We start from the raw sequence: 11,282 nt of genomic DNA, 5'->3' as shown, positions 1-11,282 counted from the left end.
CTGGTCACTTTCTCTCTCCTGGCAGTTACAGACCTGGACACGTGGCTCGCATCCAGTCGTACACGTGCCATCATCTGGAGCCTCCTTGACTTGGGCGCTGCTTCTGACTCCCCTTTGGCTAAGTTACTTATGCATGGTACTGCCCAGTGCATAGCTAACTTGGGAGCGCGATCTCTACTAGAATTTGCGAGTTAGGGTGCCTTCGTACACCGTCCCTGTGGTCTCGCCGGCCGCCTTCATAATCTGCACCACCTTCATCTTCGGCGATGTGCTTGCTCTGGCGATCTCCAATCACTTGGTCGCCTGAGTTTACATCTGGCGACTTCATCTTTAACCCGGTGATCGCCGGTTCTGGTATACTGGAGATCGGAGCACGCCAACTTAATAACTGGCGACTACACGAGCCCCCCGACTTCCTTCTCTTCTGCAAATCCGGCGTCTTGTCAACACGCCTATACTGCAGCTTGATGCCACGTCATCACTTCCGACTACCAGGGCGGTACAAGATACATTTCACACTGTTTATAATAATATAATAATGATTTTAAATTAAAAAATAAAATAAAAATGAATAAAATATTAATCTAAGTTTTCCTTTTCGAATAAAACTTTATAAAGGTGAAAGATTTTAAAAATAAGATGTTTGTCATCATTATTTAAGGGAAATTAAAAGCTTCTACTCAAATTCACACTTAAAATTACATAACAATTTTGCATGCAAAATAATATATGCGTTTGTTAGTTATTTCTTTATGAAAAAACTAATCTATATGTAGGCATTGAAATAATGACATCATTAGATGGTGTGTTAATCTTTTGATCATAACTTTTAAATGGTTGGTAACTTTTATGTTGACATTATTTGTACTACACTCAAACTATAATGTAAGTAAATAAATTTTCTCTCTGATGATTTTTTATCATACTAAAATAATCAATTCTAACGTGTACATATAAGACTTATATTTAATAAATTTAAATAATAGTAAACAATATAATGAATTCAAAAGAATTCACATATTAAATGATGATAAATAATCTTTTATTCTAATCATATACTTTGATAAAGTTATGAGTTTATAAAAAAAAAACAGTTTAATTATTATGATAAAATATATAGATTAAATATTTTTTTATGAAAATTATCTCATAAGTCAAAACTAAACTATTAAAAGTAGACTCTTGACCAAATTTTTAAATGTAGGATATTTATTATGAGGTAAGAGATAACGTCTTGAAGTCCAAACAAACCAAACTATTTTTAAATAAAAAAATGTTAGTTTGATAACCGTAGATATATACTGATTTTTAATTTTGATTAGACTAAAACAATTTTTAATTTTGATTAGATGAATATAATTTCAAAAGTTTTATTTTTTAAAAAAAGAATTATGTAATAAATAATTAAAAAAATTAAAAAGCAAATATTTGATGAAGGAATGTCCTAATCCCAAAGTGCCCAGTAGCCTCCAAAGTGGTGAAAGTATTGATGACACCAATAACCCGTTCAGGAGGGACACCTACACAACTTGTCACTGTTATATTCAACACTATTGCTTCAATGAAAACGTTTTTTAATTCAATGAAAACAAACCTTACTGAATATCAGGCGTAGTAGTACTAATGGGAACATTAATGGGTGTTCATGATAGGAAACTAAATTAAAAAATAACTTTTCCATTTCAATTTCCTTTTTTTGTTTTCTTAAATAAAAATAGAAAATGCCCGAACCAGATTGGCGAATTTTTTTTTTGTATATTCATTCATTGAGAAAAAAAATTATTTTTAATTTATAAAAATACTCGGCCTATTTCAGTACTATAAATGTTATTCAAGGTAAAATTAATGTTTGATTTCGATAACTTATATAACATATAAAATTTCATGAAAAATGATTTTAAGTGAAATTCCGAAAATAATGGAAGAACTATTTTTGTAAAAAAGAAATAAATGGAGCAACCTTTTACTCCAAGCAGTAACTCAAAAGGCAATACATTGAAAGCAAATAAAAGTGATTAAAAGGAATTGAATAGGAAATGGGAATCGGAAAGAAAGAGGAGTGAAAGGGAAAAAAAGAGTTGAAAATGTGGTTGAATTGAAGAAGGAATCAACTTAGGTGGCGTATGTGTGGATCCCACCATTCCTCAGGTGCAGTTCAATGCAATGATGCAACGCAACGCGGGAAGGAAGGGAAAGGAATCGATCACTCCTTTGACTCAACCTAATCATTCCTTTTCTCACAATCAATCGCACGCCTTCTTATTCTTTCTCCTTACACTTTCTCTTCTCCGATCGATCTTCCATACTTTACTTTCCACCCAACCAAACAAGTTCGAAATTTCAATCCTTTTTTTTTTCTTTCCGTTTTCTGATTCTTGTTTTTACCATCTATCTACACTGCTTATGTTTCTATGTGTGTTTGCAACTTTCAGTGTATCCGTATCCGAAAGTTAAGGTAAGACACGATGACGACGGTGAACTTGGTCTCAAAGCTTTCGTCTCTCTCTATTTGCATCCATCTTCTCCAGGTATTTCTAACCTCTTTTCGTTTAAATACAATTTTAATCTTTTTTCTTTTCACTTTGCAATTTGTCTTCTCCTGTTTAAATTCCATTCTTACAAAACTCCCTATTTTCATCCATTCTTAATTTTGTCTGCATATTTTTTACATGATAATTTATTAAATTATTTTTTATATTAATTTAAACGAATGTGTTATCTTTAGTTTCAATTGAACTAAATAAAGAAATAGAATATACACAAAATTAAAGATTAAAGCAAAATATACCATTTTCTAAAACAGGAGACCAAATATCTGTATTTTAAAAGGAGAAACCAAAATGGTGGATTCAACAAAACTGAGTAAAATTGGATTTAGACTCTTTATTATGTTTTATTTTGTTAGAGTTGGCCATGTGATTGTATGTTTTACGTTTCTCAATGCACGAATTCTCCTGATTTTATCCATATCAATCTTCGTGTTTGAAGTTTTTTTGAAGCAATAGTCGGGGTAGTGATCACATGGATGAGTGAGTGATGTTGTCTTCCTTTCCTTTTACATTTTGTTAGTTTTAATTTATAATTGTTTTTTCACTGTAGTTTTGGCTTAAGTTTGGAGGTTTAGAGTGTTGTTTATATTCCATATATGCAATATTGGCATTATTGCGCCAAACATTTTCATTCCTCTAGTTAGTCAAAATTGTAGTGGGTCATTATTGTCTATCATATTCATTTGCTAAATATAGAAAGGAATCGCTATTGTCTGATTTTACAGTAACAGACAACAAAGTTGTCTCCATGCCCACTGTTGTCAAAGTACCAAAGTGTTATGTTCCCCATGTAGCTATTCCAAGACCAAGAGTACATGTCACTGAAGATTCTGAAGACTTCAGCTTGGCATCTGATTCTTCAGTAACTACAGGATCTGATAAGGATGACAGTATTGATGGAAATAAAGTAAATATTAGAGCCAGTCCAATTCCTCCCCCTCGTGCTGTAATTTCTAGTCCTGGTAAAATCTCATACTTTTCATCGGATTTTGTTAGCTAAATTTATTTGTGTACCAGATGCCTTTTGCAATTTGAAAATATCTGATTTTTTTTCTAAATCTAAAGATTGACAATGAAATCATAAGAACTGCTGTGATTTATAATATGCATAGCAATGTCTCGGGTTTCTTTTGATTGGCCATCAAAAGCTGAGTGAAGTACTTGCTTGTAGAGATCCTATTAGAAGATATGAGAGTGATTTTTCTTTTTCATTATCCGTCAAAATTTCTTACAGAAGGATGCAACATGCATGTTGACAAAATGGGATTTTTAGACAAAAAAACCCAAACCTAACGTTTTATGTACTTCAAAGGGAACTGAAACTCATAACTCAAGCACCTTGCATGCAAAGAAACCTTGGACTACTTCAATGAATTTTTTAGAGAAACTGAATTTGTAAGTGTGATAGTGACATTTAGACCTGTAAAGGAATATAGAGCAGTTTTATGTTGTTAGGAAGTTATTTTAGCAATGTGACCTATGTAGAAGGTGTCGGTATCATTTTGAAAGTTCTGTATAAATGGATGCAATCGTCAGCAACCATTCTATGTAACTTAGCTTGCGTACTTTGTGTTCCCTCTCACTCTCAGCTTCAATTTTCCCTATAATCAATAATTCTGAACAATTGTAATGATGCACTTTGTACAGTTGCTGATAGGAGAAAGTTAATAGACGTGTTCTGAAGTAAAATAGATGCAAATAAAACTCCCTTTAGTGGGGATTGCATGCTGTGCTGTAGTTATGAGGATTGCAGAAAATTTCTCAAGTTTAGAAATGAAATCTTCAGATAACAAGGGTAAAACAATGTTTTAATAGATTTTTTCAATTTAGTATACCGTGATTTTAGTTTTACATTGTTACATTGTGCAATGGGGCCAGTGTTTTCTTGATATTTCGTAGTCTCCACTTTCCTGTTCTTAAACCTGAATAGTGCGTTATTTAGGCTGGTTTTCCACTCGTCTGTTTAAATCAATTAAAATAATAAAGGGTTTTGTTTCCAAACCAATGGTGCACATAAAGTGAGAGCTAAGTCTCTAAAAAGTCCATCACATAGTTCTGAAGGCTTTTAATCCTGTTTTTTCGAGAAAAAAAGAAAAATCAACTATTTATTACTTGATGCAAGAATAAAATATTTAGCAAAGAAAATTGGATAGTTATGCTTCTGGAGAGCATCGTTAATTATGTATTTATGTGAATACTGATTATAGTTTTTATATGGAGATACGAGATATCTGGGTGCTGGCTAGTTCTCAGTTTCGTACGTGATTTCTTACAGAGCTGACCCTGAAATTCTTTTTGTATTTAGATAATGACATAATGATTGGGAATCGAAACAAGAGTAGAGATGGAAGACTTTCTGCTTCAAAGAATGGTGCTGTGTTGCAAAATCGACATGCACACTGCAAAGTTAAATCACATGATGTCACTGATATTCCTCCAGAGACAAGAAAACACAGGGAGCCTGGGTCTAGAGAAGAAATTGATTCTGTAGGAAAGAAAAAGACCCATAAAGGAAGCATAAAATTCGAGAAGGTACCCTGGAAATTTTAGTTCTGGTGAAATCTAGGAGCATGACTAGCTACCAGTTTTTTGGCGATCAAAACGTAGTGTGATCTTAATCTAGGATTAGGTTTACTGCCATAGAAAAAAAGATAATACGATGGTGCATGCTTTGGTGTTTCATGTTCTGCATGCTATACTTACCTTAATATTTTGAATGAGCACTTGATGCGGGCGTGTAAGAATCTCTAAGGAAGAAGCCAATGTATGAAGGGTCATCATATATGTTGCATTTTCACCCCATTTTTAATCTTTTTGTAAGATGGTTTGAGGAAGCATATCACATAGCAGAGTTTCATGGTATCTAATGTGTAAAAATGAATATTCGGGAGCAAACAAGAATCTTACGAATTTTGCTACGTTATGTTTTGTATGTAGATTATATGATGCTTAAATGGATGTATAATTTAATGCGAACTACTCGATTTAGCTTTATTCTCGCGAATATTTCCTTGTACATAGGGGTAAAAAATATGGTCAGGTCAAGCAGGGTGGGTCAACCTTTTCAACTTGTATTGGTATGATTCGCTTAATTCGTTTACCTATCAATCCCTATCAATCCTGGAGTACGGAGAGATAGCTTGGCAACTTACCATCCTTTAATTTTGATACTTGTTGTACTAGCCGGTTTAAAGAACTAAATAATATAGATCACTTGTAACCTGTAGATAAATCCTAGAACCATTAATTGTTATCAAAAGGATGGTTACTTACCATTAATTGTTTTTATTATTATTGTTTCCTAGAACCACTATATATAGTGGCTTCCTTCAAGCAATGTAACAACAAATAACAACATACACTTGCTTCCTCTCTCTTTGTCTGAGAGGAATTCATTGTACTCCGAGTACCATTATAGTGGAAGTTTTGGCTCTCTCGTCGGTGGTTTTTTTACCTCTATTTAAAGGGGTTTTCCACCTAAAAATTTCTGGTATCATTCTCATTTTTCTTGTTACTTTAATTTCTCATAATCTTTTGTTGAAATTATCACGCTTCCACACACGATATCCCAACAAATTGGCCTCAGAGCTTTTCGATAATTCAACCAGGATTTGTTGTTCTATAATGTCGAAATTCGATATTGAGAAATTTGATGGTAAAATCAGCTTTGCAATCTGGCGATGTTCTCACCCAGAATGGTTTAAAGAAAGTTCTGGCAGGTAAATGATGAGGCCAACCACTATGATGGAGGAGTTGTGGGATGAGATAAATGAAAAGGCATTGTCTGCAATCCAGTTATGCTTGTCCCGTGAGGTGTTGTGTGAGGTCATCAACGAGAAAATTGCAGCAGACATATGAAGTAAATTGGAGTCCCTATACATGACCAAAAGTCTTGCAAACAAACTCCGATTAAAGGAGCGACTCTTTACACTCCGAATGTCCGAAGGTACTCCCATCCAATCTCACCTTGATGAATTTAATTCCATCATAATTGATTTGGAAAATTTGGATGTTAAAATTGATAATGAAGATAAAGTCGTTCTACTTATTGTTTCTCTACCACCCTCGTATCGACAATTTAAAGAAATTATGTTATACGGTAATTATCTTACCTTAAGCTTTGATGATGTCAAGACTAATTTACTAGCCAAAGAAAAATTTGATACTAAAATTCATTTTGGAAGTTATGGTGAAGAATTGGTAGTTAGAGGGAGAAACCAAGAGAAAGGTAGAAACAGTAAATATAAATCTAGGTCAAAATCTAGAGGCAAAAACTCCAAATATTGTCGTTATTGCAAGAAAAAGGGACACGAGATATCTAAATGTTATAAATTGAAAAATAAGCAAGATAGAGAAGATAAGGGAAATGGTAAACAATCAGAAAAATTTGCCGAAGCCAGTATTGTTGAAACTGAATCTGAAGGAGATTGGTTTGTAGCTTTTAACACTGAACAAAGGTCTAAAAATGAATGGATTATTGATTATGGTTGTACTTTTCACATGTCTCACAATAAAAACTGGTTTACCACATATGAACCAGTTTATAATGGTCTTGTTTTGATGGGAAATGATCCTGCCTGCTGACCAAAACGTTGGAACTTTGCCTCGTCAAACTTGGATCGACGTGCGCGCCGCGTCAACCTCCGTCCTTCACCGCGATCCACCTCAAGAACCTGCAAAAGAACAGAGCGGCGCCGTTGCGGCCGATCGTACTCCAACGCCCAAGTCAGTGACTGAACCACCAAATACTTCAAGAGTAACACTCAAGAACTCTCAAGGAACCGTGAACCAGTTCTCTCTCAGTATACTCAAGAACTCGCAAGCGTAAAGAAGACAATCTGAACGTGCGTACCTCAGAAGTTTGTTGGGAAACCCTTATATACCTGGTCACTTTCTCTCTCCTGGCAATTACACATCTGGACACGTGGCTTGCATCCAGCTGTACACGTGCCACCATCTGGAGCCTCCTTGACTTGGGCGCTGCTTCTGACTCTCCTTTGGCTAAGTTACTTATGCCTAATACCACTCAGGGCATAGCTGTCCTGGAGTGCGATCTCTACTGGATTGGCGAGCTAGGGTGCCTTCGTACACACCTTCCCTGTGGTCTCGCCGGCCGCCTTCATCATCTACTCTTCTTGCTTCACCGTGTATGCCATGTGAGCTATCCCCCGACCTCATCCTTTGGCCAGCTGGGAAATGTCTACCTGCCTTCATCTCCGGCGATGTCCTTGTTTCGGCGATTTCTAATCACTGGGTCGCCTGGATTTATATCTGGCGACTTCATCTTCAACTTGGTGACCGCCGGTTCTGGTGCGCTGGAGATCGGAGCACGCCAACTTAATAACTGGCGACTACACGAGCCCCCCGCCTTCCTTCCCTTCTGCCAACCTGGCGTCCCCTCAACACGCCTATACAATAGCTTGATGCCACGTCATCACTTCCGACTACCAGGGCGGTACACAAGCCCCCCAGTCTTAAGCGAAGACTTGTCCAGCGAAAAGACTAAAGGAGTCACGTCAATACCGATCTACGTGGCGCTGGCGCAGAATTCCAAGCGGTTGTACTTTCTGCTTTCCTGACGCTCCACCAAACACTCCTCCCATCGCTCGACACGTGGCTTCATCAACGGTTACCTTCAATTGCCGTTTGCGCTTCTCAAACCCATTTCGAAAAACCCTTAAACCCATTTCTCTTCACTGTTCCATCACTTCTTCATTTTCTCAGACACTTCAACTTTCTTCTGCAAAAGCTCTCGACACTTTTCAACCTCCTGAATCACCAATTTCCTTCATCACTCTTCCGATCACAAAAAGGTACTTCCTTTACTTCTTCTGCTGGTTTTTCCTGCATTTTAACCGATTCGCATCATCCTTTAACTGTCTGGTGCATACGCTGTGGGTTGTTTTTCCTGTTTCTCCTTTCTCGTAACTTAGGGCTTCGTCTTCGTTACAACGAACCTTCGTTCGTTCGTTTTTCACCCCTCTTTCACGATCGAGTCAGCCTCTGCAAACCCTGATCACCTTTTCTTTTCTTCTTCCTTTGCAGTTTCCGCGATGGCTCGCTCAAAGATCACCCCAAATCCTCCTCCTTCGTCACGAAACCCTCCATCTCAAGCACATAACCAACCGCGAGCACCTGGTGCTTCTTCTTCTCAGGCTGAGAGGCCTGCACCCTCCCGCTCTAACCTGGCTCAGGCTACTCCACCTGTCGCCGGAGGAGCCTCCGTTCCTTCCCCAGACTTCAAAGAACTATACCCATGGGCCACCCCGACCTTGCTGAAGGAAACTTCTTCAGTAAACTCTGTTGGGGCAGTTCTTCGTTTGAAGAAAGGGGACGAGCCTCACCTATCGTTCCACAAGGAGCACGACGACAAGATGATGGTGCTACCTTGCCCCCCCGACTTGCCAGTGTGCGTCGACGACAAAGGGAACACCGGCGGGTTGTTCTGCTTCATATATACCACCCTGTTCAAGAAGGTGAAACTTAGGTTTCCCTTCACTCGCTTTGAAAGAGAGCTACTTACCGAGCTTGACATCGTCGCCATCCAGCTCCATCCCAACAGCTGGGCGTTCGTGCGGGCGTTCCAGATCATGTGCGACCATCTGGGGTTGCCAGCGTCAGTGGACGTCTTTCTTTTCCTCTTCGAAGCCAAACACCCAGGAGATCGCCTGTGGGTGAGCCTTAATGGGATTGCTGGGAGGTCGATCCTCTCTATCTTCCAGCAATCTTACAAAGACTGGAAGGGCAAGTTTGTCCAAGTGCGCCCGAACGACAAGGACGCCTCACTGCTCGACGGTTTCCCCTTGTATTGGGTAAACAAGGGGAACAAAGAGTCCAAGGGAAGCTTCAGGAGGCCAAGAAGTCCTGATAGCATGGGTGCTTTAGACAAGGATCTATGCTTCTTCTGGAAGAGTGTGGCAGACGCCAACATTACTTTCCTCACCACCACACTCATCTCCTACGAGTTCTTCGAAGATCAACTCGAAGTTCGCATAGGTTAGAACTCACCTCAACGTCTAAGTCTTTACTTTGGCATTACCTCTGCTAACTGTTTCTGGGCGTCTTGTGTGTTGCGCACAAGACTTTGGTTTTATTTTCTGCACCATTTATCTGCTTTGCTGCATATTGACTTATGTGTTTACCTTCCTCTCTGAACTAACCCATGTATCTTTGCATTATGCAGATCGTATGTTGGGCCAGGGGAAACTCGCTGAACTGAGGGCGCTCGCCCGAGCCCACGGGTTGGCATCGGGTTCCCAGACCGTGCCAAACTCAGTGGTGGAGATCGCCACTGCTCAGGGCAGATCGCCACCCAAAGGCCCAACTTCCTCCGAGGCCCAGCCCGCCAATCAGCGCAAAAAGCTTATCCTCAGGAAACCAAAGAGGAAAGCCCCCCAAGTAGTCCATGAAGAAGAAGAAGACGATGAGGTGACTGAAGATGGCCTCATCACCAAGAGGAAGAGGGTGGCGCCTTCTTCACCATTTGCTCCACCTCCTCCTCCTCCAACATCAACACCGCCTTCCACACCCGCTCCGCCTCCATCGCCGCTTCCTCCACCAGCTCCCGCCTCGCCAGTCCAAGCGATTCCTTTGGCATCTGCACCTCCTGTGGTTGAGGCCACCGAGCCTAACTTCATGGAGAACCCCCCGAGCGCCTCCACGCCTTATGTATCAGCTGGAGGGGGTCCTCCTTCACACGCCTCAACCGCAGACGCTGCACCAGTCGGGGATGAAGGTGCTCACAACTCTCCAATCCTCATCACTGAATCCCCGACGTCGCCACCACGCCAAGAAACGCTCATTCCACAACCAACTCAGGAAGGTGGTGGCGAGAACCAACAAGAAGCCCACCCGGTGCCTCCACAAGCAAACCTCTCTCTTGAGGTCAAGAGGGTGTGGGAGCCCTTCTCAGCAAAACTGAAGATGATGGCGGAGGATTTCCCCTCCATCATATCCAAAGCTGTGGAGAGTTCCACCAAGAAGCTCCAAGATGACATCTTCACACTCCGAGCGGAGAATCGCAGCATAAGGATCGAGGCGGAGAGGTTATCTTGTAACCTAACACTCGCCGAAATCGACCATTCTCGAGTAGAAGATGCCATGAGCACCGAGCTCCGGGTGGCACGCAAGGAGGCCACCGATCTACGTCATAAGGTGCAGCTCTTGGCTCAAGAGAAGATTGAGCTGGAGAGCAAGCTGGTACCTTATCGCGTCAAAGTGGCTGACCTGGAGGCGCTGATCAAAGCTGACGCTGCCAAGGTAAAGAAGCTCGAACAAAGGTCAGCCGATCGGGAGGTCTTCCTGGGGAAGGTGGAGAAAGAAAGAGACGACACCGTGGCCAAGCTTGCTGAGGCCAACGAAGAAACCAGGAAGATCGCCGCAGAACTGGCCCAGGTGCAGGCAGAATCCAAGAAGGTTGCTGAAGACCTTCTTCAAGCTCGGGAAACCATTGAAGAACTTAAGAAACAAGCTGACGAGCTGAAGCAGCAGAACGAGGGGCTAAAGAAACAGATTGAAGAGCTTGAGCTGAGCTCTGCCCAGATTCTGGCTGCTGGATTCGAGGCCGCCCGGGAACAGTTCGCCTGCCTGTACCCCGATTTAGATCTTACCATGGTGTCTCTCAACAATGAGGTGGTGGACGGGAAGGTTGTTCCTGCTGAAGACTGATTGATTCCCTCCATCCACTACTTTCATGCTTTCTCCTTACATACGATTGTAATAGATTTTCCCTTT

General features: G+C 40.4%; 1 protein-coding gene across 1 annotated transcript; it reads left to right on the top strand.

The window, feature by feature from the left end:
• The first annotated feature begins 1,977 nt into the window (after positions 1 to 1,977).
• LOC137828719 (uncharacterized) lies at positions 1,978 to 5,525 on the top strand. The gene is made up of 4 exons (XM_068635407.1): positions 1,978 to 2,330; positions 2,433 to 2,528; positions 3,275 to 3,511; positions 4,855 to 5,525. Coding segments are annotated over exons 1-4 (579 nt in total). The 5' UTR covers positions 1,978 to 2,329; the 3' UTR covers positions 5,100 to 5,525.
• The last annotated feature ends 5,757 nt before the right edge of the window (positions 5,526 to 11,282 follow it).

The sequence above is a fragment of the Phaseolus vulgaris genome, chromosome 11, assembly GCF_000499845.2.
Source record: "Phaseolus vulgaris cultivar G19833 chromosome 11, P. vulgaris v2.0, whole genome shotgun sequence".
NCBI classification, from domain to species: Eukaryota; Viridiplantae; Streptophyta; class Magnoliopsida; order Fabales; family Fabaceae; genus Phaseolus; species Phaseolus vulgaris.
The sequence above is the reverse complement of the archived record's forward strand: the minus strand, read 5'-3'. Positions and strand labels throughout refer to the sequence as shown.

Coding starts and splice junctions, on each gene's coding strand:
- LOC137828719 (XM_068635407.1), top strand. Junction 2,529..3,274: donor TTTGCATCCATCTTCTCCAG/GTATTTCTAACC, acceptor CTGATTTTACAG/TAACAGACAACAAAGTTGTC. Junction 3,512..4,854: donor TGCTGTAATTTCTAGTCCTG/GTAAAATCTCAT, acceptor TTTTGTATTTAG/ATAATGACATAATGATTGGG.